At 35.2% G+C, this 27833-nt stretch overlaps 1 protein-coding gene and 1 pseudogene across 1 annotated transcript in view; one reads left to right on the top strand and one right to left on the bottom strand.

Annotated features, from left to right (window-relative positions):
* Window positions 1–27833, bottom strand: part of BCAS3 (BCAS3 microtubule associated cell migration factor) — a 629762-nt gene that overhangs the window by 435386 nt on the left and 166543 nt on the right. The window contains exons 12-13 of the mRNA XM_043582630.1: window positions 20105–20181; window positions 13099–13182 (exon numbers count right to left, since the gene is read on the bottom strand). Of these exons, the coding sequence (XP_043438565.1) occupies window positions 13099–13182; window positions 20105–20181 (161 nt within the window). The remainder of the gene's footprint in view (window positions 1–13098; window positions 13183–20104; window positions 20182–27833) is intronic.
* On the top strand, window positions 20967–24070 carry LOC122486008 (annotated as a pseudogene).

Below are 27833 nucleotides of genomic sequence, written 5' to 3'. Positions count from 1 at the left end.
AGGAACAATTATATCTTTCTAAAAAAATATTTCTTTTTTCTCCTGTCTTTAATGCCTATAACAAGGGCAAAATTTCATCCTTTTTTATGGCTGAGTAATATTCCTATTTATTTATTTATTTGTATTTGTTTGTGTTTGTTTGTTTTAATGTATCTTCTTTATCCATTCATCAGTCAACGGACACCCGGGCTATTATTGATAATGCTGCTATGAACATCAGGGTGCATGTGTCCCTTTGAATCAGTATTTTTGTATCCATTGGGTAAATACCTAGTAGTGTAATTGCTGGATCGTAGGGTAGTTCTATTTTTTAACTTTTTGAGGAACCTCCATACTGTTTTTCCAGAGTGGTTGTACCAGTTTGCATTCTCACCAACAGTGTAAGAGGGTTCCCTTCTCTCCACATCCTCACCAACATCTATGGTTATTTTTTGAAATATTATAAATCTAATTTTCAATCTATTTTTTAGCATGAAAAAGACTGAACACTGGTAGAATGCCTATGTGAAAAATGTTATGCTTCCAAATTAAATCTATAATATGCTGTTATATAATATTGCACAACAAGATTAGGCATGTAGACACTCATTCCTATGTCACAGCCACACATCACAGACAAGATGGGCCAGACAAGAGCCCCATGCACTCATGCCACAGCCACAGCTCCTCCACAGGAGATGGGCAGCCATGTACAGCTCACATAGGAGACACCCCTTGAGCATCTGGCACTGGGTGGCCAGGAAGGATAAATGCTTGAGTCCCACAGGATACTTGAAGGCCACTCATTCAAGATTGGTATAGAGGTAGCTGATTTGCCTAATACATAGAAACAAACACAGAAAGACAAGATAAGAAGACAGAGGAATATGTTCCAAACAAAGAACAAAACCCCAGAAAAAGACCTTAATAAAATGAGATAAGCAACAGGGTTCAAATAAATGGCCATAAAGATGCTCACAAAACTCAGAGGAATGAATTAACACAGACTGAACTTCAACAAAAGGAGTGAAAACATTAAAAAGTATCAAACAGAAGCTACAGAGCTGAAAATATAATAAGTGAGCTGACAAATACACTAGAGAGGTTCAACAACAGACTAGATGAAGCAGATCAGTGAGCTGGAAGACAAAACAATGGAACTCACCCAGACAAAGGAGCAAAAAGAGAAAAGAATTAAAATAAACATATATGTATTAAAAAAAAAACGGGGCGCCTGGGTGGCGCAGTCAGTTAAGCGTCCGACTTCAGCCAGGTCACGATCTCGCGGTCCGTGAGTTCGAGCCCTGCGTCGGGCTCTGGGCTGATGGCTCAGAGCCTGGAGCCTGTTTCCGATTCTGTGACTCCCTCTCTCTCTGCCCCTCCCCCGTTCATGCTCTGTCTCTCTCTGTCCCAAAAATAAATAAACGTTGAAAAAAAAATTTAAAAAAAAAAAAAAAAACTTGGGAGTACTTCAAGCAGAAAAACATTCACATTACATGGTTCCCAGAAGAGAAGAGAGAAAGGGCCAGAAAAAAAGTTTTAAAAACTAATAGCTAAAGACTTCCCTAATCTAGTGAAGGAAATAGACATACAAGTGGGAACCCCAAAGAGTTCCATACCAAGACACATTATAATTAAAATGGTAAAAGTTAAAGGGAGAATCTTAAAAGTATCAAGATAAATACATACAAGGAAACCGCATACGGCTATCAAGATTGTTTTGCAGAAACTTTGCAGGCCAGAAGAGAGCACAACATATTCAAAGTGCTAAAAGGAAAAAACTTCCAACCAAGAATTCTCTACCTAGCAAAGGTATCACTCATAATTGAAGGGGAAATTAAGAGTTTTCCAGATAAGCAAAAACTAAAGGAGTTCATCATTGCTAAAATGGCCTTACAAGAAATGTTAATGGGACTTCTTTTAAGTTGAAAAGAAATACTTAATATTTAGTATTTAATCACAAGGAAACATACAAAAGTAAAACTCTCATTGGAAAAGATAAATATATTGTAAAGATAGTGGATCAATCACTTATAAAACAAGTATAAAGGCTAAAAGAGAATAGTAGTAAAACTAATTAAAACTACAATTAGTTAAGGGATGCATAAAATAAAAAGATGTAAAACATGACATTAACTTTACCCTGATACCAAAACCAAACAAGGACACTACAACAAAGGAAAATTACAGGCCAATATTACTGATGAACATAGATGCAAAAGTCCTTAACAAAATATTAGCAAACCAAATTCAACAACACATTAAAAGGATCATACACCATGATCAAGTAGGAATTATTCCAGAGAAGCTAGAATGGTTCAATATCCACGAATCAATGTGGTACATCACATTAACAAAATGAAGGATAGAAATCATAAGATCATTTCAATAGGTGCCAAAAAAAACATTTAAAAAAACTCAACCTCCATTTATGATAAAAACTCTCAACAAAGTGGCTATGAAGGATACATACCTCAACATAGTAAAGGCTTTATATGATAAACCCATAGCTAGTATCATATAATACTGAAAAACTGGAAGATTGTCCTCTAAGATTGGGAACACAATAAGACAAGAATGTTCACTTTCTCCACTTTTATTCAATACAGCATTGGAGCCTAGTCACAGTAATAAGGCAAGAAAGATAAATAAAAGGCATCCAATCAGAAAAGAAGTAGTAAAATCATTACTATGTGCAAATACAGAAAACCTCCATCAAAAAACTGTTAAAACGAATAAACAAAGTCAGTAAAGTTGCAGAATACAAAATCAGTATACATAAATCTGTGAGGTTTCTATATACTAATAATAAGCTATCAGTAAAAAAGAAATTAAGAAAGCAATGTCATTTACAATTGCATCAAAAGAATAAAATACCTATGAATAAATTTAACCAGGGAGCGAAAGACCTGTACACTGAGAACTATAAGACACTAATGAAAGAAAATGAAGAAGACACAAATAAATGGAAAGATATTCCATGCCCATGGATTGAAGAATTAACACTGTTAAAACGTCCATACCACCACTGCAATCTATAGATTCAGTGCAATTCCTCCCAAAATTCCAGAGGCATTTTTCACAGAATTAGAACAAATAATTCTAAAATTTGCATGGTACCATAAAAGACCCAGAATAGCCAAAGCAATCTTGAGAAAAAAAGAACAAAGCTGAAATCATGGTCCCTGATTTCAAACTATTCTATAAACTTATAGTAATCAGAACAGTATGGTACTGGCATAAAAAAGACAAATATATCAATGGAACAAAATTGATAGCTGAGAAATAACTACCCAAATATACAATTAATTTACAACAAAGAAGCCAAGAACATACAATGGAGAAAGGACAGTCTCTTCAATAAATAGTTCCAGAAAAAATGGACAGTTATGTAATAGAATTAAACTAGACTACTCTCTTATACCATACACAAAAATTAACTCAAAATGAATTAAAGAATTAAATGTAAGACCAACCTAAGACCACAAAGTTCCTATAAGAAAACATAGGCGGTAAGCTCACAAACATCAATCTTAGAGATGTGTTTGTGGATCTGACTCCAAAGGCAAGGGAAACAAATGCAAAAATAAACCAATGGGACTGTATCAAACCAAAAAGCATCTTCTGCATAGCACAGGAAAACAACATCAAAATTAAAATGTTTAATGGGAGAAAATATTTGCAAATCATACATCTGATACAGGGTTAATATCCAAAATATATAAACAACTCCTAGAACTCAACAATAGCAACAATAAGAAAAAAAATGATGGGGCGCCTGGGTGGCTCAGTTGGTTAAGGGTCCGACTTCAGCTCAGGTCACGACCTCGCAGTCCGTGAGTTTGAGCCCCGCATTGGGCTCTGGGCTGATGGCTCAGAGCCTGAAGCCTGCTTCCAATTCTGTGTCTCCCTCTCTCTCTCTGCCCCTCCCCTGTTCATGCTCTGTCTCTCTCTGTCTCAAAAATAAATAAACATTTAAAAAAATTTAAAAAAAAATGGGCAGAATATCTGAAGAGACATTTTTCCAAAGAAGACATAGATGGCCAACAGATATGAAAAGATGTTCAACATCACTAATCAACAGGGAAATAAAAATCAAAACCACAATGAGATATCACTTCACACCTGTCAGAATGACTATTATCAAAAAGACAAGAAATAACAAGTATTAGAGAGAATGTGGAGTAAAGGGAACCCTTATATGTTGTCGGTGGGAATGTACACTGGTGCAGCCACTACAAAAATTAGCATTAAGATTCCTCAAAAAATTAACAATAGACCTGCCATAAGGTCCAGCTATTCTACTTATGAGTATTTATACAAAGAATATGAAAATACTAATTCAAAAAGATATATAAACCTCTATGTTCATATGTTCATTGCAGCATTATTTATAATAGCCAAGATATGGAAACAACCTAAGTGTGTCCACTGATAGATAAATGGATAAAGAGGGTGTGTGTGTGTGTGTGTGTGTGTGTGTCTGACACGTGCACACACACACACACACACACACAAATACTACTTAGCCATATGGAAGAATGAAATACTGCCATGACAACACGGATGGAGCATGAGGGTATTATGCTAAGTGAAATAAGTCAGACAGAGAAAGACAAATGCCATTTGATATCATTCATAAGTGGAATCTAAGAAACAAACAGAAGAATATAAAAACAAACTCACAGATACAGAGAACAGATTGATTACCAGAGGGGAAGGGGGTTGGGAAGTGAGCAAAATAGGTGAAGGCAGTCAATTCGATGGTGATGAATGGTGACTTTTGGTGGTGATCACTTTGTAGTGCATACAGATGTCAATTATAATGTACATGTAAAAGTCTATGTTATATACCAATTTTACCTCAATTAAAAAAAATATTTGGCACGTAGAAATACAGTCTCCATCCAAGATACCAATTACTAGATGAATAAAACATCATAAAAGATTAGCTAAGAAGGTTATTTTCTCTCTGGTAACAGAAAACAATTCAATGTAATACTTCTAATATACTATTTCAATTAAAGACAACTTAAGATGTTTTATAATTACATTTTAGTTCCATTTCATTTGAAGCAAATAGATAAACTAATTCATGTGAATATTTTTCTTTTATGTGAATCTTATTATCTGATTACTTTAACAATAATGTTAAAGTAACAACAGGTTTTTGTGGGATTTTTTTGTCTAAAAGAGAAAAAAAAAACAGAAAGAAAAGCACGCGACTCATAAATAGTGAAAAAAGATCTAACCAGTAGAGCCAAAATAAGTAATGTAGATTACATGGATATATCAAAATTTACATGTAATACAGACATTCAGAAATAATTTTCTTCCAATTCCAATTGTGAGAAAGTTTTTATTAAAATATTGCAAATTAACCTTTAATGAAGTGACTCTCTTTTCAGAATAATCAAAGAAATATGCTCACCTATACTCTGATATATACTATAGCTAAATTTTAAAATGAAAATTATTAATATACATAATATTTCAAATAGTTTTATAAATGGTAGGCAAAGAAGGTAATTTATAAAGGCCTAAACGTGATTTAAGCAACAATTAGATTGGAATTAAGATAAGGAAATCTATTTTCCAAGGAAATTTTTCATTAAAACACCATATAACACTAGTAATATATGTATCATTTTACTGTAACTATGTTCTGTGGAAACTTAACTGTGAACTTTTCAAGGCTCTTAACATAAATGATCTGTACAGATTTCCTACAACACCTCAGGTTTATAGAACAGAAAACTGAGACCACAGTAGATGCAAAACAGCATCTCAAACAGCTAACCAATGACAAAGCCGGAATTCAATAATAGAACTGTCTATCTCCAAAGCCTGATTTTAACCACCAACCAGTACTGCTTTGTAATCTATTCCTGTTACTACTTGTGATCTCACACTTCATGAATTCAGAACACAGACAAATTCTGGGGAGGTGGGGGGAATGAAGACCATAATAGTGTGTCCTAATAAATACTTAAATAAAATGACCATCAAAGCCATTTGCTGAACTTGAGCAAAAAGATGTAACTTACAGCTGACTGAAACCAAGAAAAGGCCACAAATCAATTGTAACTCCTTTGTTTAGCACTAAAAACTCAAGCTGCAGTGATTATAAAACACATTAGCGTTCCTCAATTAGCAGCCAAACATTTGTTTCAATAATTCACAAGAAATGACTTACACAAAGTCTGTTAGTGTTGTCAAGAAAGCCTCTGAAGGACCAACAAAATCAGGCGCCAGAGTGTATTGATGTCAAAGATGGCTAGGAAGCCTGATTAACCTCTAAGATGCCTCAGCTGCTATACTTACTCCATTAATGCTAATGGAGATGCTCCCACTTAAACAGAGCTATCCCTTTATCAAAGGAATGTGCCTTTCAGGTTTCAAGCCTTTGGTTGTATATCCTCCCAACTTGCCCTTGAGCCTATTATTTCATGCTTTGATACCAATGAATAGGAATAAAACTAAAATAACTGGAGCACACAGAAAGTGGGAAGAAATGTACCAAAGAAACCATAAGATAAAAGGAAAAGTCAATACAAGAGAACTAGGAAAAAACTCCAGGAAGGGGGAAAACAGAGTAGTATATTTCACAAAGCCTCATAACACATGAAGAGTTACTGATAATTCACTCACACACACACACACACACACACACACACACACACACACACACACACAACTTAACAACAACCAGTGGGGTCATCTTATTAGTGGATAAAATCTAAACCCAAGACTTAACAGTCATCAAATCTGCACTTTTATAGTAAGCGACAAGATAGTACTATCTATTATAGTTCATTAACTTTCAAAATAAGGTATAATGCAGGGGATGAGAGAGGGGTACTGGAAGTTTTCTGCATCAATAAAGACTTTTGCTTCTAGAAGAAATTTGTTTCCATGTTACACTCAAACACATTGTCCAGAAGAAATATATAATGTTATTTAATAGTGTCTATATAACATATTTAAATATCTAAATCACCTCAGAGTAGTCTTTTCATTACATTTTAGTCAAAAGAGTGTATACATACCTGATAATTTCCTCAACATACCAAAAAAGGATGAAGACTCAGTAAAAATTAGGACTAAAAAAAATCTAATTTGGCCAAATGGAGATATTAACTTACACTGAGTGTCTTCACAGCCTGAGGTAGCTAAAAAGTTTACCATATTCCTGACTAACCTTAACAGGAGTATCCACAGGACCAAACTCTATCTCGTAAGAGAGCTGAATGTAAGATTATAACAAATATGTCAGATAATCCACTCAGACCAAAAATTCAAATGAGCATGGTACTTATTCTGTTGTGTGCAGACAGATTTGTCAAAGGGTCGCTAGTCATCTTTAACCTTTCTCATGCCATATCAGCTGTCCACCCCTGTCCATTAGTGCTAATGGTGCTGCTCTCACAAAAGCTGTTAGTTGTCATTAAGAAGTTATCAGATAACCAGGGGGAAAAAAGAGGCATATTTACTAAATCAATTTACCACACTGGGGTTAAAACACATTAAAACGAAAAATCAAATAGGTGGTAATTATGTGGTAACTAGGAAATATGGACCAAGATTTTACAAATGTATCAAAATAACCCAATTTGAACTATTTAAGTATTAAATTTTTCCCCTTAGCACTGCCACAGAGAATTCATCACCATTATATTCTTTATAAGGAAAGCCAAATAAATTATTTGGAAAAACAAAGAGAAAAATCTAGAAGTAGAAAGATAAATTTTAACTACTATTTGAAAATCCAGAGAAACATTAATATAAAATTAATGTAAAAACATTATTTCCTCTAAGGAGATCCAAGTACATACGCAATTAACATATTTTTGCTTACAAGTATCTAGTGAGACAAAAAATAAGAATAAAAATTTAATAATGAGTCCTTCTGTATAACAAAGTGGTTAACCTCTATGAAGTCATATAAGCAGCTGTCATCAGCAAGAGAAAAATATTAATGATTAATCTTTCAGAAAAAGTGATTTGACAAGTGATCACTTTCAGAAAAAGTGATTTCACAAGTTCCTCAAAGTTAATATTTTAAGATTAGTATTTTAAGGAGCACATACTACATGGTTTTTTAAATATTTTCCATGTTGTATCTCAAAAATTACCTTTTTTATCATTTCTAAGTAGATAAATAAGTAGGCAGAAAATAAATAGAAATTTTATTTTCTATTTTCAATAATGGCAGGCTAGGTAAATCAGATCAATCCTACCAATGAAAGCAAGTAGGATAACCGAGGAGAATTTTTTTTTTTAATTTTTTTTTTCAACGTTTATTTATTTTTGGGACAGAGAGAGACAGAGCATGAACGGGGGAGGGGCAGAGAGAGAGGGAGACACGGAATCAGAAACAGGCTCCAGGCTCTGAGCCATCAGCCCAGAGCCCGACGCGGGGCTCGAACTCACGGACCGCGAGATCGTGACCTGGCTGAAGTCGGACGCTTAACCGACTGCGCCACCCAGGCGCCCCGAGAATTTTTTTTTTTAACTCTGCTTAAAGGTATTGAATATTTAACAAGATAGTAGAGAGCTTCTAGATCCAAATCCAAGAGAACAAGAAAATCCCACACATGTGAGTTGGGTATTTAGGCCTAGATGGATCTGATGATTCTAGAGGAGACTTCTAAGAGACTTAGTGGTGTTTTTGATGGACCTGTGGTACTAGGTGGTCATGTCCAAGGGGATCTATCTAATGACTTTCCATGTTTTTGGTTGAGGCACAAAGGAACACAACAATAGAAATAATAGTTAATCTGTAGTAATCAGGCTCCCATAACTATTTCAGGTGAGCTTTAAATTCCTTAAGGAACTCAATCCCTGAAACTGGATTAGGAGGGTCCAAGACTAAGAGTGCCACAGAACTCTGGTATCTCAAATTCAAACTTGTTTCTACAGATTTTTAAAATAAATTCTGGCAAACAAGGAGTCAAGACATCATTAGTGAGAACCAGCAAAAATAGCAAACAATAAAAATACACCCAAAAAGAAGCCAGACATTGGAGTTATCAGGAAGACTTTATATTAACTATGTTTACTACATTTAAACAATTTGGTAATTTGAGAAAAAACTGAATTCTAGAGAACCAGAAATGATCACTATTTACTAAAAGACTTTATCAATGCATATATGTTTGATTTTATCAAACCCTTTTTGTGTATATATTAAGATAATCATATAATTTTTCTCCTTTATTCTGTTCATGTACAAATTACATTCATTGATTTTGAGTAATAAACCAGCCTTATATTATGGAATTATCCCAACTGGATGGGACACATTATCCTTACAACATATTTAATTTTTCTCTGCTAATATTTTGTTTAGGATTTTTCAGGATTTTTCATGTTCATGAGTAAGACAGGACTGTAGTTTTCCTTTTTCACAATGCTCTTGTCAAGATTCAAGGTCATCCTGCATCATAAAACAATATTAGGCATTATCTCTTATTCTATGGAAGAGTCTTTGTAATATTGCCATTGTTCATTCTTAAATGTGAGCATTCTCTGGAAAAGGTTTCTAGGCCTGAAGATATATACGTGACATTGTTCTTTTCTTAGTAAACTTATATTCCCTCATACAGAAAAGTACAGGAATTATAAGTGTACATCATGATGAATTTTCATAAGTGAATATACTAATATAAATAGAAGTATAATACATAATGTAATAGTAACAAAGACTACTTAATTCTGATGTACCTACCATGGAAAACTGGAACTGCCTTATACCTCAGAAAGCTAATTTACCCACAAAGCTTCTTGTATCTAATATCTTACTAGAAGAAATTATCACGTAGGAGGCAAAATCATCTCAACTTTCCAATCTTTCCTATATAAAATATCCATACCTTGAAAGTGAAATGAAGGATCATTCTATTTCTGGTAGAATTTCAGGAAAATAACTAAATACTAGTACTAAATACCAAATTAACTTAATATTTTTAAGTAAATCTCAAAACATTCATGGTAACACAGGAGTCCATAAGTACATAAATATTACATATGAAAGTGTTTTCAAAAATATTTCATGGCATATAAGTTACACATAAGTTTAAAAGGCAGTGTACAATATGGATTTTACTACCTGATAAGTCCAGTAAGACTCAAGAAATGGGTGACTTTTCAGATGGCTAACAGACACATGAAAAGATGCTCAACATCACTCATCATCAGGGAAATACAAATCAAATCTACAATGAGATACCACCTCATTCCTGTCAGAATGGCTAAAATCAACAACACAGGAAACAAAGGTTTGGTGAGGATGTGAAGAAAGGGAGCCCCCCTTACAGTACTGGTGGGAATGCAAACTTGTGCAGCCACTCTGGAAAACAGTATGGAAGTTCCTCAAAAAGTTAAAAATAGAACTATCTGGGGCACCTGGGTGGCTCCATCAGTTAAGCGTCCAACTTCAGCTCAAGTCATGATCTTGCAGTTGGTGAATTCAAGCCTCACATAGGGCTCTGTGCTGACAGCTCAGAGCCTGGAGCCTGCTTAGGATTCTGTGTCTCCTTCTCTCTCTGCCCCTTCCTCACTCGTGCTCACTTGCTCGCTCTCGCTCTCGCTCTCTCTCTCTCTCTCTCTCAAAAATAAACATTAAAATAGAACTATCTTACAACCCAGCAATTGCACTACTGGGTACCAACCCAAAGGATACAAAAATACTGATTCAAAGGAATACATGCACCCTATTGTATACTTATAGCAGCATTATCAACAAGAGCCAAACTACAGAAAGAGCCCAGGTGTCCACTGACTGATGAATGGATATAGAAGATGGATATATAATATGTACATATGGAATATTACTCAGCTATAAAAAAGAATGAAATCTTGCCATTTACAACAGTATGGATGGAACTAGAGAGCAAAAGAAGTCAGAGAAAGACAAAAAACATGATTTCACTCATGTGTAAGAAACAAAACAAATGAACATAAGGGGGAAAAAAAACAGAAGCAAATCAGAAACAGACACTTAACCATAGAGAACAAACTGAGGGCTACTGGAGGTGAGGTGGGCAGGGGGATGGGTTAAATAGGTGATGGGTAAAAAGGAGGGCACTTGTGATGAGCACCAGGTGTTGTATGTGGGTGATGAATCACTAAATTCTACACCTGAAACTCATGTTGCAACTGTATGTTAACTAGCTGGAATTTAAATAAAAATGTGGGGGAAAAAAAAGAAATGGGTAACTTTTATGTTTATGGTTTTGTTTTTCTTTCATTTTGTAAATTTATAAGTAGGAGCATGGATAAGTATTAAAATCAGACAAAAGCGGGGTGCCTCAGTGGCTCAGTCAGTTGAGTGTCCAACTTCGGCTCAGGTCATGATCTCCAGGTTTGTGAGTTCAGGTGCCACATCGGGCTTGCTGCTACAGATCCTCTATCCTGCTGCCCCCCCCTCCGTCCCTCCCCTCTTGCACCATCTCTCTCTCAAAAATAAATAAACATTAAAAAAAATAAGTAAAAATGTTTTTAAAAATCAGGCAAAAGCATTTAAACAAAAATTAAATATTAACTACTTTATTCAAGGGTCAATGGCAGAATTTTATCAACTGTCTGAGCTAATGATGAATTTCAATCAACACCAATTCCACTGGTGACCAATGGTCTATTGGAAACTGATTGAATTAGAGTGTTGTCATCATTATAATTTCTGAGAATTTAAAATGTGGAAGACATGAGCTTATCCCTCACAGTTCTCAATATGTGGTATAGAAAACTGGAGAGTTCAAACTTGTTCTTTTCCAAGCACATTAACTCTAGCCTCATTTAGCTAGAGTTTGTCCACATGTCCACATTCAGCTAAAAGTTAAACAGCAAAACTGTTACTGAATGAAGCAGGTCAGTTTTCTTTTACATAAGCACACAAACACATTATAGCAAAGAAGACCTGAAAAGCTGTCCACTACCACAGAACTGAAAATTATTCAAATGATAATACAATGAACTATCCTAATTAACATGTATGGCACAGATAAGTCTAAAATGAATATAATACATGAGAACTAGATCTCATTGGTATATTTTGTGGATCTATTATAAACTAACTATAGATGAACACTGATGCTGGCTACTCTGTCTCAGAATTCTCTTCACTGAAAAAACCATCATAATTTTTACATACACAATGGAGAAAAGTAAGCCATTTTTTTGAACATTCTAAAATCCAAAGTATATAGTGCTGTAAGCATAAAGACATTCAGTATTTCATTTCCTTTCTGAGTAAAAAATATGTAATGCTTCTCTCATCAAACCAAGGAACACATTCTAAAGCATATCATGTAAGTACTTGTGATCAATCTTGAAGTATTTTTGTATTTGTTTTACATAAAACAGTGTGACCTTTCATTCCCTCCCTGTGGTTTGCTTTAAACTGTTGTTCTTTTCTGAATAGTTGTGCTTTCTATTACATGCTGTCATTTAGATTCACTATGTCATCCCTATTATTAGAATTGTTTTGTTGTATACTTCACAATTCAAAAGGATAGTGATTATAAGAATACCTTATAATCAGCATAAAGTTTAAGAGCCATCATCAAAATTAACCCTCGCACACACACAAACAGAGCTCACTTGACAAACACACAGAGGGCAGCCCTGTGACATGAAAGAGTCTTTGAATGTGCCAGGGGTTTGACTCAAGTTTTCTTAAGGAATAATATTCTTTTTACATGAAGATTCATAAATGTTCGAAGATACAAAAGGATGTCAGTATAGATGGAATGATGGAAATCACAGAAAAAGAACCCAGAAGTCACTACTTAAAACATATATATAAAACTTCTCTCAAAAGTGTTATTAATTATATAATAGACTTTAATCTAGCTAACAGACTTAAATATTTAAAATTTGATAAATACAAACCCTATAATCATTATAATAGAAAATGTATGATTTATGAACCTTAAGAGATTAAATATCTAATTATGTATTCATCAATCTTCACGAGTGGCAAAAATATTCTGACTTACTTAAGTTTATTCCACATTTGTGAACAAAAAGGGAAGGAAAAATTTCAACACAATTCAGGAGAGAAACCTGATATTTACTCCACAAAATCACAATTCCTAGGGACTACTCAATACTCACTTTAGCAGCACTAATGACTGTGGCAGTATAAGACTGAATGTTGTCTCCACAGGCTCCACCACGGGACTGATGACATCGAATCAACTGGAAAAAGAGACAGAGAGAAAAGCCAGAAAGTTATTCCTATTAAACTGTTTAATTCTACAGGCTATTAGGACGGAGCTTATTTATCAAGCAGAATGAGGGTGGGAGGGGTGAATGTTTGTATGAGTGTTTCAGGCAAACAGCTAAAAGCCCTACCAAGACACTTTTCCCTCTTTTTATAATCTACTGGTGCCACTCAGGCAGTGTCATGCTCAAATACAATTTTTATTTATCAGATGAATAATCTTTAAGAATTCATAAACTCTAAAATGGTAGTATTTGGGACCTGGCAGCCATTCCACAAATAAATTTTAAAACATAATCAAAGGACTTAGACTTGACTTTCTAACATTAAATGTTTAACATACTAGCAAATTGGAGGTTTTGTCCTCTTAATTCCTACATAAAGATGGTAAAAGAAAAGCCAAAAAAGAGGCAAAATAATTTATCATATTTCCATTTTCAATTAAGTCAGGGGAATAGTGGCACAAATCATGCATAAATCAACTGTGAGGCATATAGTAGCTGTCCACTTCAGAGGGCTTACTAGTATTACCACAGAATGAAAAAGACGTGCCTTTAGCCACGACTGATGTAAATAAACCAACCAAATCAATTCACTTTGATTCAATTTTCAAAGTGAATCACTAGTTTGATAGCATGATTCTCTCATGGACTAAAGCAATAAACCAGGATTAAAATCTCCACTGCTCCTACACTTCCTAAATTTAGGGTTTTTTAATTCATTAGCCAGATCTTTATATTTAAAAAAAAATTTTTTTTAATAAAATGACAGGGGCACCTGGGTGGCTCTGTTGGTGAAGCATCCAACTCTTGGTTTCAGCACAGGTCATTTTCTCGCAGTTTGTGGGTTCGAGCCCTGCATCAGGCTCTGTGCTGACAGCATGGAGCCTTCTTGGGACTCTCTCTCTCTCTCTCTCTCTCTCTCTCTCTCCCTCCCTCCCTCCCTCCCTCCCTTCCTCCCTCTCTCTCTCTCTCTCTCCCTGCCGCTGCCCTGCTTGCTCACTCTCCCTCTCTCTCAAAAATAAACAAATAAACTTTTTAAAAATTAAAAAAATAAAATGACAATTGTAGAGTATTAGAAAAGCTCCACATTGTGTTATGATTTTAAAAGCCTACATAATTCAGAAAGAATCTACCTCTTTCAGAACATAAAAACAAAAATGCTTATATAATTTAAAACATGATTATTTGATAAATATGAATGTCACCTTTTTATTCTTCCAAAATCAAAATTTTTATATCGCTGACACTACATTGAAAAGCAATTGCTCAAAGCAATAATAGTATGTTATAATGGGGTATCTTTAGAAGTCTGATATGAAATGTCAAGCTGCCACACTAAACGTGTTGTTGCGTGAGCAGATTTCAAGGTCAGTAGTGAGGAAATTTTTCAAATGACAGATGATCACAAATGTGATTTCACATAGGGGAAAACAGGTAGTTTGAAAGTGATCATTTCAGCTAATAAAAAGTATCTCTTTCATTCACTCACTCACTCAGTCATAAATACAATTTCAAAGAATTATGCAAGTTATCCCTCTGCTGCCTCCTGCCACATGTGCAATGAAAGACATTATCTTGGAAATACTACCATCTTTTCTCTGCTTCCAGTAATTAAAATAATCAAGGATAAATATGTGAAAATAAGCAACACTATCACTTTTTCAATTCAACTAAAACTGAGTCAGCATTTCAACACAAACAAAACTAAGCCAGAAATTTTTGTTTAAACTTTAGCCTTGTTAGAAAATTACATTTGCAACTCAATTCATCAAAAATTAAAGATGAATCAGAAATTTCTGTAGTGCAAACCTCTATAAAATGGACTGATTTTCAAAAAATATAAGTTAAAAGGCAACATACAAAAGAGCAAGTATATTATTTAATCTTTTGGAAAGAAAGGGAAATATAAATACATAAAACAATGAAATATATAAGCAAGTAAATAAAACATAAAAATAAAAATAAGTGTATGTAATTAGATATCAAATGAAAACTGTAACAACAATGAAGGAAGGTAGAAAGGGAGAGATAAGGATAATCTAATCAAAGTAATATTTGAACACAGTATTTGACTGTATATCTTCAGTTTGGGGCAGCAATGGGACTGGAGAGAACTACAAGAAATCCTGAACTCTTTTTATTTGGCTTGATATTTGTAGTTGTGTGAGCAAACAATTCTGCAATTACTTTTGCCATTATAGGATTCAACAAATGAAACAAATGTGTGATATCAGAGTCTCCCATGCGAAACAAGGAACATATAAATAAGAAATAAATGGAGGATGAAAGGAAAGAATCCTGTGGAAAATACCAATGTCTAACCTTCATTTCCAAAATACGTGCGTGTGTGTGTGTGTGTGTATAGGTGTACAAATACATATATGTATTTGTATATTTTCCCATTATGTATGCATAGAAGTATGTGTGTTTCCAAACTTTGTCCAATGAAAGTGTCTAGAAGTAAAAACACCCCAGTAACAATGAGCACATCTACTGGACAAAGCTAAGTATCTAAAGTTCTGGCCCATTAAAAGGAACCAGGAAAATAAGAAGTAGCAGATTCCAGGGCTGAGACAGGGCAGATGCTAGATGAACCCTCTCCCTCTGCCCTTCCCCCACTTGTGCTCTCTCTCTCGCTCTCTCTCTCTCTCTCTCTCAAAAAAAAAAAAATATTAAATTGACTAAGTATTTAGGAGTAATGTGATATATGCAACTTACTCTGAAATAATTAAAAGGTCAATCTGAGTAAAAGATATATGGGTGTGCTTTGTGCTATTTGTACTATATTTATTCTTACAACTTTTCTATAAGCTTTCCTAGTTAAAAGGACATTTAAAAAGAACCATTTATGGGAATGCAAGCTGGTTCAGCCACTCTGGAAAACAGTATGGAAGTTCCTCAAAAAACTAAAAATAGAACTACCCTACGACCCAGCAATTGCACTACTACATGTTGATCCACAGGAAAAAGGTGTGCTGTTTCGAAAGGGCACATGTACCCCCATGTTTATAGCAGCACTATCAACAATAGCCAAAGTATGGAAAGAGCCGAAATGTCCATTGATGGATGAATGGATAAAGAAGATGTGGTGTGTATATATATACACATATATATATGTGGTGTGATATATATATATATATATATATATATATATATATATATATATAAAATGGAGTAATAGAGTATTACTTGCCAATCAAAAAGAATGAAATATTGCCACTTGCAACTATGTGGATGGAACTGGAGGGTATTATGCTAAGTTAAATTAGTCAGAGAAAGACAAAAATCCTATGACTTCACTCATATGAGGACTTTAAGAGACAAAACAGATGAACATAAGGGAAGGGAAACAAAAATAAAAACATGGAGGGGACAAAATATAAGAGACTCTTAAATATGGAGAACAAACAGAGGGTTACTGGAAGGGTTATGGGAGGGGGGATGGGCTAAATGGGTAAGGGGCACTAAGGCATCTACTCCTGAAATCATTGTTGCACTATATGCTAACTAATTTGGATGTAAAGTTTAAAAAATAAAAAATAAAATAAAATAAAATAAAGAGAACCACAGAAAGGCAAACCCAATCAGTATATATGGCGTCTTGCTTAAAATTTTAGTCAAAAAGCATTTTAATTAAAAAAGATTGTTACTCCAAAATTCAATTAAGTTTGCAATTCCACACTCAGCCCCAAAACCAAAGCAATCAGACACTGGTACTAAAACAATCAGAAACTGTTAATGAATACTAGCATTTACATAAATGCTATTGGAAATACATGTATCTGAAAATATTTCTTCCAAAGGATGGTAGAGCTATCTGATTAGCAAACTCCCCATAAATGCCACTACACTTTCTGATCTCTGTATGTAATGCTAGATATTATCAACACATATCTCTACAAAGGCAAGACAAGCAAGATAACTGGCACACACCCAGTATGTATCTGTGAAGGGAGTTTCCTCTGCTAGAAAACGATATGTAACTATTTGCATATCACCTACAATTCTAAATGGGTACTTTCCCACATGTGAGAATATATCTACAAGAACCAAGGGACAATTTATACATCTTCTTGTTGGATGTCTCCAGCACTCAAAGAAATGTATTATATATTTAAACATTTGAAGACACCATTATGTTACCACACTGCATTGTATGCCTCTTGCCTTGTTTGAAAAGAGTAATTTGTAAAGAGCTATTTTTATGAGATATACTAGAAAATGAAGAGAAATGACAGAATGGAGCATAAACATGGCATTCAGTAAGATACAAAGTATCTATCTGTAGCAAACAGAATTTTGGAAAAAAGTATCAAGGAATTCATCTACAAAAATAACTTTCTTCAGTAGTTTCTTGATTTTGTGAATTCCAGAGATTTACACGCTATGTAGTTTCTCCAAATAATTTTTGTACTTACCATATCCAGATTTGTGTTAAGAACTCTTCAATAAATATTATTTCCTATTATTCTATTATCTCAATATATAACTATATAAGCAAACTAAAATGAAACAAAAAATGATAATCTTCTTTGAAGTCTGTAATATTTTTTAGATTTCATCCTATATTCACATGAAGGGCACTAAATGGTATAAAAAAGATTTCACATTTTCTTTCTGAAAATTCAATTTGTCTTTGGTTTTGAATTGGACATAAATAAAACATAAAAACAACTAAAAGATTCAACAAAATGTGATCACCTATGATTTAATTATTAAGACAAATAGTTTAACCCTTGTTTAGATTTAGTTGTAGACACATAACATCAATTAAATTATTCTATGCCTCAGTTCCCAATCTACCAATAAAAACAAAGTCATTCCAGGGGCGCCTGGATGACTCAGTCAGTTAAGCAGCCGACTTTGGCTCAAGTCATGGGCTCACGGTTCACAAGTTTGAGCCCCACATCGGGCTCTGTGCTGACCACTCGGAACCTGGAGCGAATTCTATGTCTCCCTCTCTCTCTGTCCCTCCTCCACTCGTGCTCTGTCTTTCAAAATTAATACATTTAAAAAAAATTTTTTTTTAAGTCATTCCTGCCCCCTGATTTCTAGCTCCACAGAAGCTATTAAAGTAGTATCAATGCTGTACCTAAGATCGATGGAGTAAAGTTCTCTATAAAAAAAACAAGCCTAGGGGCACCTGGGTGGCTCAGTCAGTTGAGCACCCAACTTCGCTCAGGTCATGATCTCACAGTTCGTAAGTTCAAGCCCCACATCGGCCTCTGTGCTGACAGCTCAGAGCCTGGAGCCTGCTTCAGATTCTGTATCTCCCTCTCTCTCTGCCCCTCCCCTGCTCATGCTCTGTCTTTCTCTCTCTCTCAAAATAAACATTAAAAGTAAACAAACAAACAAACAAACCAAGCCTAGGAGTGCCTGGGTGGCTCAGTTAAGCATCCAACTCTTGGTTTCGACTCAGGTCCTGAGCTGGTGAGTTCAAGCCCAGCATTAGGCTCTGTGCTGGCAGCAAGGAGCCTGCTTGGAATTTATTCTCTCTCTCTCTCTCCCTCCCTCCCTCTCTCTCTCTCTCTCAAAATAAACACATAGCAAAACTAAAAGGCAACTGACAGAATGGGAGAAGATATTTGCAAATGTCATATCAGATAAAGGGTTAGTATCCAAAATTTATAAAGAACTTATCAAACTCAACACCCAAAAGGCAAATAATCCAGTGAAGAAATGGGCAAAAGACATGAATAGACACTTCTCCAAGGAAGACATCCAGATGGGCAACCGACTCATGAAAAAATGCTCAACATCATTCATCATCAGGGAAATACAAATCAAAACCACAATGAGATACCACCTCACAGCTGTCAGAATGGCAAACATTAACAACTCAGGCAACAACAGATGATGGCGAGGATGCGGAGAAAGAGGATATCTTTTGCATTGTTGGTGGGAATGCAAGCTGGTGCAGCCACTCTGGAAAACAGTATGGAGGTTCTTCCAAAAACTAAAAATAGAACTACCCTATGACCCAGCTATTGCATTGATCCACGGGATACAGGCATTGATCCACGGGATACAGGTGTGCTGTTTTGAAAGGGCACATGCACCCCCATGTTTACAGCAGCACTATCAACAATAGCCAAAGCATGGAAAGAGCCCAAATGTCCATCGATGGATGAATGGATAAAGAAGATGTGGTATATAGATAGATATAGATAGATATAGATATAGATATAGATATAGATATAGATATAGATATATACATATATATACACACACACACACACGCACATACATACAATGGAGTATTACTCAGCAATCAAAAAGAATGAAATCTTGCCATTTGCAACTACGTGGATGGAACTGGAGGGTATTATGCTAAGCAAAATTAGTCAAGAGAAAGACAAAAATCATATGACTTCACTCATATGAGGACTTTAAGAGACAAAACAGATGAACATAAGGGAAGGGAAACAAAAATAATATAAAAACAGGGAGGGGGATAAAACAGAAGAGACTCTTAAATACGAAGAACAAACTGAGGGCTGCTGGAGGGGTTGTGGGAGGGGGAATGGGCTAAATGGGTAAGGGACATTAAGGAATCTACTCCGGAAATCATTGTTTCACTATATGCTAACTAATTTGGATGTAAATTTTTTTAAAAAATTAAAAATAAAATAAAAAAATTAAATTAAATAAACACATAAACATAAAAAATTAAAAACAAAAAACAAAAACCAAGCCTAGAAAATTAAAGTTGAGACCAAATACTGATCCTAAGCAATAAGGGAGATAGGATAATTACTGGTTACCCAATTAAAACCAAAATCTAACCAAAGAAAAACTAGTAAGTTAAATATTCATTATTGGTTGGCAATGAACTTTGGAAAATTCTTCAACACTTGCTCCATTACAAACAATCCAAACATGAGCCACACCTTACCTTGTTTTCTGCATAAGCAAGCCAACGGCTCCCAAGAGCAATAGGATTCATGTTGGGCCCTGGGCAAGGATAGCAGCCTGAAAAATTTGAAATGGCAATATTGAGATATTTCTTAATAAGTTTTCTGTTGGCGCATCATATTTTGATGCCATAAAAACAAAACAACCAAATGGTTTTATTTTCTCAAGTCTCACATAAAATTCCCATAAAACTGGTCATTATTTTAATAGCTAAGTGAAGTTCTTTCTTTTTCCCCCTCTACAGTTTCCTTTTGGTTTTGGCACCATTCCAATAAGAAACAAATCTGGGAACAACTGGTAATAACTTTTAGCAAAAATTGGGCATTTTTTACAGTTACTCCTAGAACAAGAAAGAGTAGCTAAAAGGAAACAATGCTTTTAGGTCAAGCAACAATGTTTAGAGAAGAAAGAAAAAGGATACAATTGGTTCATGAATTTAAAGGCAAAAGATAACAAACACCTAAAAAGAAAATGATGATACACTGGTGAGAAGAAAAAAACAGAGCAAGTACTTAAGTAAGGCACCAGGGAGGCAACGTAATTCACCAAGATTGCCTCAATGGAAAGATGATGGAAAACTAATTTGCATAATCTTGTGTATTTACATTAAGCACTCTACTTCATTCTTCCTGCTTTCAGTCCAGCCAATAGCAAACTAGTAGGAAGGATTGCTTTGTGGCTCCTCCTCTCAAGAAGAATAAATCATACAGTCGTGATAGTGGACACCATCAATGCATGGAAACTCCAATGCCGTCTTCCTGAACTACTAACCAAGACACACCACAATTCAGTCAAGTAAGTGATGTCTGTCATCCTAGAAGCTCTCCTCTCCCCTCCTAGCCATGCCAGTTAGGTCTTTGAGTCGAATGCCCTCATCATCAACTACACAAAATAATATTCCACTGAGTCACAAAACAGCTTTAAAGGATCTACTCAAAGGCAACTGCAAAATCAGACAACACAAAAAGCCTAAACTAAAGAACTTCAAGTTTATCATTCCACAAGTATCTGGTTAATATTTTCACAAATGTTCTCCTCCAAAATGTATACCAGAGGATCAAACTGAGGTATTCTACTTCACAGTTTAGGTCCCAGTTTGGAATCTAAATTTATACAATCTTGAGACAAACAAGATTTTATAACAAAACCCTTTTCTTCTTGTAGCAAAATAATAGCCAAATTACCTGAATCATGACCATAATAGCAAAAAAATAACATGACCTGAATTGTAAACTGCACACCTGACAATGTGTTACCCTGCAGAAGTCCTGGTCTGTGTTACTGACCCTAAGAGGAATAGAGTTATCAATGTATGATAATTTTTTATCCAAAAGCACACTTATTAATGAGAAAAAGAACAATAAACTACCTTAAGACTTACTTTCAATAATAAAAATAATTTATATGTTCTGTGATATATTTATTATTTTTAAATTTATTTTCTATCTTCCTCCCACTTGATTAGGGGGTATGTAAGGTCAAGAATTTGTGTCTGTTGCATTCACTGCTGAATCTCCACTGCCTAGAATAACACCTGAATGCAGCTTGATAAATACATCTGAACAAATTAAGAAAACTTTTCAAATACTCAAATAGTGTGCTCACCTAAAAGCCAGATCTTTCATTTTAAAGCCACTTTTTTAATAGGAATCTTTCAAAAACATAGATCTTTTGTAAACATGTATTACATGCTTTCTGACTCAGAAAGCCTTCTGAATAGCAACAGTCACCATTCTGAAATGCTAGTGCCACTGTGTTCGCAAGCACTAAAGAAGCACACATTGCTGCTGCTTCCATGACATAGCAGTTTTCATTTGAGCTCCTTCAAATGCCATCTATTTTGAGTTTCCCTTTTTATTTATTTGTTCAAGTTTATTTATTTATTTTGAGAGAGAAAGAGAGCTCCAGTAGAGGAGGAGCAGAGAGAGAGAGAGGGAGAGAGAAAATCCCAACCAGGTCCTCACTTGTCAGTGTGAAGCCCCATGCAGGGCTCGAACTCACAAACCGTGAGATCATGACCTGGGCCGAAATCAAGAGCCGAACACTTAACTGACTTAGCCACCCAGGTACCCTGAGTTTTCCTTTTTAAAGAAGATAAAGATTTTATAAAGCAGATAATGGCCCTAAGAGAAGATCCATATGTCAAATGAAATACAAATCAAATATGAGGTTTCTAATTTTTGCTCATCTTAAAAAAAAAAACACAACTTTTTGTTTCTTTCAAGCTTTAAAGGGTTGTGTTTGGGATGTTTTGGATTTTGGGAAAACTGACCTCTAAGTAATATATCCACTGAATGTGTCCACATATTATGGACACATACAAAGGACCAAGGCCCACTAAAATAGTACAAAGACAATACACTCTAACATATGTTGTGCAGTCTCTACATAGATTTAATTATTATAATCCCATTGAGTAAACTAATTCAAACACATATTGCATAGATATTTTCAGAGCTGGAAAATGTCTTATAAGAAAATTTCCCCCTTTTAAATATTTTTTGACAACTTCCCCCTTTTAAAATGTCATGAAAAAAAGAACCAAATGAAAAACAGAAATAAATACTTGTGAACTTCAGCATTACATTATATGTGGCTAATGCCCTGAACTTTAAAGTCAATGTAATCTAACTATCACTCAATTCAGGTAACAATTTCATCTCAATAGATCTTAATAAGTATATTCTCCTTTCCAAATACTAGAAGATACTAAAGGAAAAATGTAGTTAACAATTCTTCATTTCACTTTTTGAGTCAATGTTTTTACAAACTCAGTGGACCTCAAGAATTATTATGTACTAGAATGAAAGCAAATTGTTTTTCTGTTCTCCAAAAAACACTTTACAGCTGGAATCACCAGACCATCAGCCACTCAGCACTATCCCAACTTTATAAGCATGACTCCTTTAAAAATTAACCACTGCCTCCAGCTAAACTTTGAAAACAAGGGGGGGGAAACCCAATCTCTATAATACTAGGACTAATTCCAACATGTTTTACAATGTTTGTGAATAAAATAAGAGAACTGTATATTAAAAATACGGAGATTTCCAAATCGAAATAAAGGTAAAATCCAAGAATAACACATTAAATGAAGATTCCTCCATTACTAAAGAAATATTTTTAAAGGCACAGGAGACTGATACAATTTTAGATGGCATCCTCCCATAAGGTTGATCCCTAATGGGGAGGTGACCTGATCCCATTTTGAAAAACAAAGGATTTAACTACTCTCTGTAACACTCTGCCTTATTTTTCTTGATAAAGACAACTCAAAAGATTTCAGACCTTTTTGAAAAAAACAGATGTCTGCATTTATGGTCAATTAACTCTCAACAAGGGTAGCAAGACAAGTCAATGGGGAAAGAATAGTCTTGTCAACAAATGATGACGGGCCACCTCCATATCCACATGCCAAAGAATGAAACTGAAACCTGACCTCACACATAGTGCATACAAAAATTAACATGAATCAAAGACTTAAATCAAAAAGTTAAAAGTACTGCTCTCTTCCTTGGCACTGCCTGCAGGGTGGCAGCCATCTCCTAGCTGCCCTCAGACCTCTGGTGAAGTCCACGAGCATAAAAAAGAGGACCAAGAAGTTCATCCGACACCCGTCAGACTGATATGTTGAAATTAAGTGCAACCGGTGTAAACCCAGAGGCAATGACAACAGGGTGTGCAGAAGATTTAAGAGCCAGATTTTGATGCCCAACACTGGTTACAGGAGCAATAACAAAACAAAGCACATGCTGTCCAGTAGCTTCTGGAAGTTCCTAGTCCACAATGTCATAAAGTGCTGCTGATGTGTAACAAATCTTACTGTGCAGAGATTGCTCACAGTGTCTCCTCCAAGAACCACAAAGCCACTATGGAAAGAGTAGCCCAGCTGGCCATTAGAGCCACCAATCCCAAGGCCAGGCTGCACAGCAAAGAAAATGAATAGACAAACAGCTTCTGTACATGTCATATTTGTGTTAATAAAACCATAAAACTACCAAAAAAGTTAAAACTATTAAATTCTTGGAACAAAACATAGTGGTAAATCTTCATAACCTTAGATTAAGCAATGCTTTCTTAGATATGACACCAAAAGTATGCGTGATAAAAGAAAAAAATAAGTAGGGCGCCTGGGTGGCTCAGTTGGTTAAGCATCCGACTTCGACTTAGGTCATGATCTTACAGTTCATGAGATCGAGTCCCGCACTGGGCTCTGTGCTGACAGCTCAGGGCCTGGAGCCTGCTTCAGATTCTGTGTCTCCCTCCCTCTCAGCCTCTTCCCTGCTTGTGCACTCCCTCTCTCTCAAAAATAAACATTTATAAAAAAAAATTTAAAGAAAAAAATAGAAAAATTGGACTTCACCAAAACTAAAACATTTGTGCTTCAAAAGACATCACTAAGAAAGAAAACAAACTCAGAATGGAAGTTTTACAAAACATATGTCTAACTGACTTGTATCCAGAATATAAACAGAACTGTAACAACTTGATAAAGAAAACACAAATAACTCATAAATTTTGACAAAGAAGATATATGTTGGTGAATGAACACATGAAAAGATGCTCAACATCATTAGCCATCAGGGAAACACAAATCTAAAGTACAATCTGATAGCATTTCATGAGATATTAATAATATGGCTATAATCAAAGAAAGGTAGTAACAATCACTAGTGAGAATATGAAGAAATTGGAACATTCATACACTGAAGGTGGGAATGTAACCTGGTGCAATCACTCTGCCTGGCAGCTCTTCAAGCAGTTAAGGATAGAATTACCATATGACTCAGCAATTCAACTCCTCATTGCATACTCGAGAAATGAAAACACATGTCCACACAAATACTTACATCCAAGATAACTGAAAATACAGTTGACCCTTAAACAACATGAGTTTAAACTACACAGGTCTACTTCTACGCAGATTTTTTACAGAACACTACTGTAGATGTATTTTCTCTTCCTGATGATTTTCATACTAACATTTTATTTACTTTGTAAGAATATAGTATATAATACATAAAACATACAAAATATGTATGAATTGACTGCTTATGTTATTGATAAAGCTTCTGATTAACAGTAGGCCAAGTTTTGGGAGAGTCAAAAGTTATACGTGGATTTTCAACTGTGTGTGCATTTGGCACCCCTAGCCCCCATGTTGTTCAAGGGTCAACTGTGTATGTCCCCACAAAAACCTTTCATTCATGAAAATATTATTCATAATAGTCCCAAAATGGAAACAAACTAAATGTCCATCACCTGATGAATACATAAATATGGTATTATCCACACAATTAAATATTATTCAGCAATAAAAAGAAATGAAGAATAACATCCCGTTGTCTGGAAATCCCACAGCTTATTTTTCCATCCACCCACTGAGAACATCTTGCTTGCAGTGTGAATCAAGCTGCCATAAACAACTGTGCAAGTTTTATAAGCGGACGTCAGTTTCAAACTCCTTTGGGTAAATACCAAGGAGTGTGATTGCTAGATTGTATGGTAAGAATATGTGTAGTTTTGTAAGAAACTGCCAACTCATCCTCCAAAGTGGCTGTATCACTTTACATTCCCACCAGCAATGTATGAGCGTTTCCGTTACTCCACATCTTTGTCAGCACTTGGTGTTCATTGTCAGTGTTCTAGATTTTAGTCAGTCTAATAGGTGTGTGATGGTATCTCGTTTTAATCTTACTTCCTCTAGAAACATGTGATGTGGAGCATCTTTTCATATGATTATTTGCTATCTATGTATCTTCTTTGGTGAGGTGTCTGTTGAGGTTTTTGACACATTTTTTAATTCAGTTGCTTCTTCTTGAGTTTTAAGCATTCTTTGTATATTTTGAATAACAGTCCTTTATTAGATGTGTCTTTTACAAAAACCTTCTCTTAGTCTGTGGCTTGCCTTCTCATTCTTTTGATGCTGTCTTTTGCAGAGCATAAGTATTTCATTTTAATTAATTCCATCTTATCAACTATTTCTTTCATGAATTGTGCCTTCGGTGTTATATCTAAAAAGTCATCACCATACTCAAGGTCATCTAGGTTTTCTCTATGTTATCTTCTACAAATTTTATACTTTTGTGTGTTACATTTAGGTCTGTGATCCATTTTGAGTTAAGTTTTACAAAGGCTGTATGGACTGTGTCTAGCTTCAGTTTTTCACATGTGAATGTACAGTTGTTCTAGCACCATTTGTTGAAGAAACTATCTTTGCTCCATTGTACTACCCTTGCTCCTTTGTCAAAGATCTATTTCTGGGCTCTCTATTCTGTTCCACTTATCTATTTGTATATTCCTTTGCCACTGTCACACTGTCTTGATTACTGTAGCTTGATAGTAAATCTTGAAGTCAGGCAGAACATGGCAGAAACTTGAATTGTATTACCAAACAGAAAAAGTCAATCTGAGAAGGTTATGTACTATGCGATTCCAACTATATGACATTCTAGGAAATGCAAAACCATGGAGATAACAAAAAGATCTGTGGTTGCTGGGGCGGGGAGGGCAGGGATGAACAGGCAGAGCAGAGGATTTTTAGGGCAGCGAAAATACTCTGTATGATATTACAATGATGGATATATGTCATTATACATTTATCCAAACCCACAGAATGTACAAAACCAAGACTGAACCCTAAGGTAAACTACAAACTCCAGTTGATAATGATGTGTCACTGTAGCAAACGTACCACTCTGATAAGTAACATTGAAAATGGGGGACACTATGCATGTATAGGGACAGTGAAATCTTTGTATCTTCTGTTCAGTCTTGCTGTAGACTTAAAACTGCTCTTGGGACACCCGGGTGGCTCAGTTGGGTAAGCATCCAACCCTTGATTTTGGCTCAGGTCATGATCTCATAGTTTGTTAAGAGCGAACTCTGCACCGGGCTCTCCCTAGTGTGGAGTCTGCTTGAGATTCTATCTCCCTCTCCCTCTGTTTAGCTTGCACACATGCTCTTTCTCAAAAAAATAAATAAATAAAAATTTTTTAAGAACCTGCTCTAAAAAAATAAATGTAAAAAAAAAACCTTTTAAAAGAACCGACATCCTACAACATGAACTATGATTATCTATGTTCAATAAAAAAAAAAAGTCACAAAAGACCACATATTCTATGAAGTCCAGAAAAAAACTCTCAACACCCTCTCAAAAAGACATATAAGCACATAAAATATTAAACGCCACTTTAAGAGATTAATTTGACTTTCTTATAACTGATTAATGACCCTCTTTGTTTTTTAACATTTATTTATTTTTGAGAGTGAGAAAGACAGAGCACGAGTGGGGGAGGGGCAGAGAGAGAGAGAGAGAGAGAGAGAGAGAGAGGGAGACAGCACAGAGCCCGACACAGAGCCTGAACCCACAAGCTGTGAGATCATGACCTGAGCCAAAGTCAGACGCTCAACCGACTAAGCCACCCAGGCACCCCTGATTAATGACCTTCTTAAAGTTCCATTAGCTTTCTGACTTATTTTTGCTTTATTTTTCATGTATATAAATGTATCATGAATTTAAGAGTATTGCCATTGTGGGGTTAAATGTGTAGGAATTATGTGGAGAGGTAGGAAAGTCACAAGTTAGTTCACTGCACACATATCCATTGAGTGTCCACTTTGTACTGGGCAACTGCCCAGGCTGTGAAAACATCATGGCAGTATAGAGATGGGAACCTGAAAGAAGAGGGATAGATTTGACTTTTAAC

Source organism: Prionailurus bengalensis, chromosome E1 (genome assembly GCF_016509475.1).
Source record: "Prionailurus bengalensis isolate Pbe53 chromosome E1, Fcat_Pben_1.1_paternal_pri, whole genome shotgun sequence".
Taxonomy (NCBI): domain Eukaryota; kingdom Metazoa; phylum Chordata; class Mammalia; order Carnivora; family Felidae; genus Prionailurus; species Prionailurus bengalensis.
Note: the sequence above shows the minus strand (reverse complement) of the source record. Positions and strands in the feature narration are given on the sequence as shown.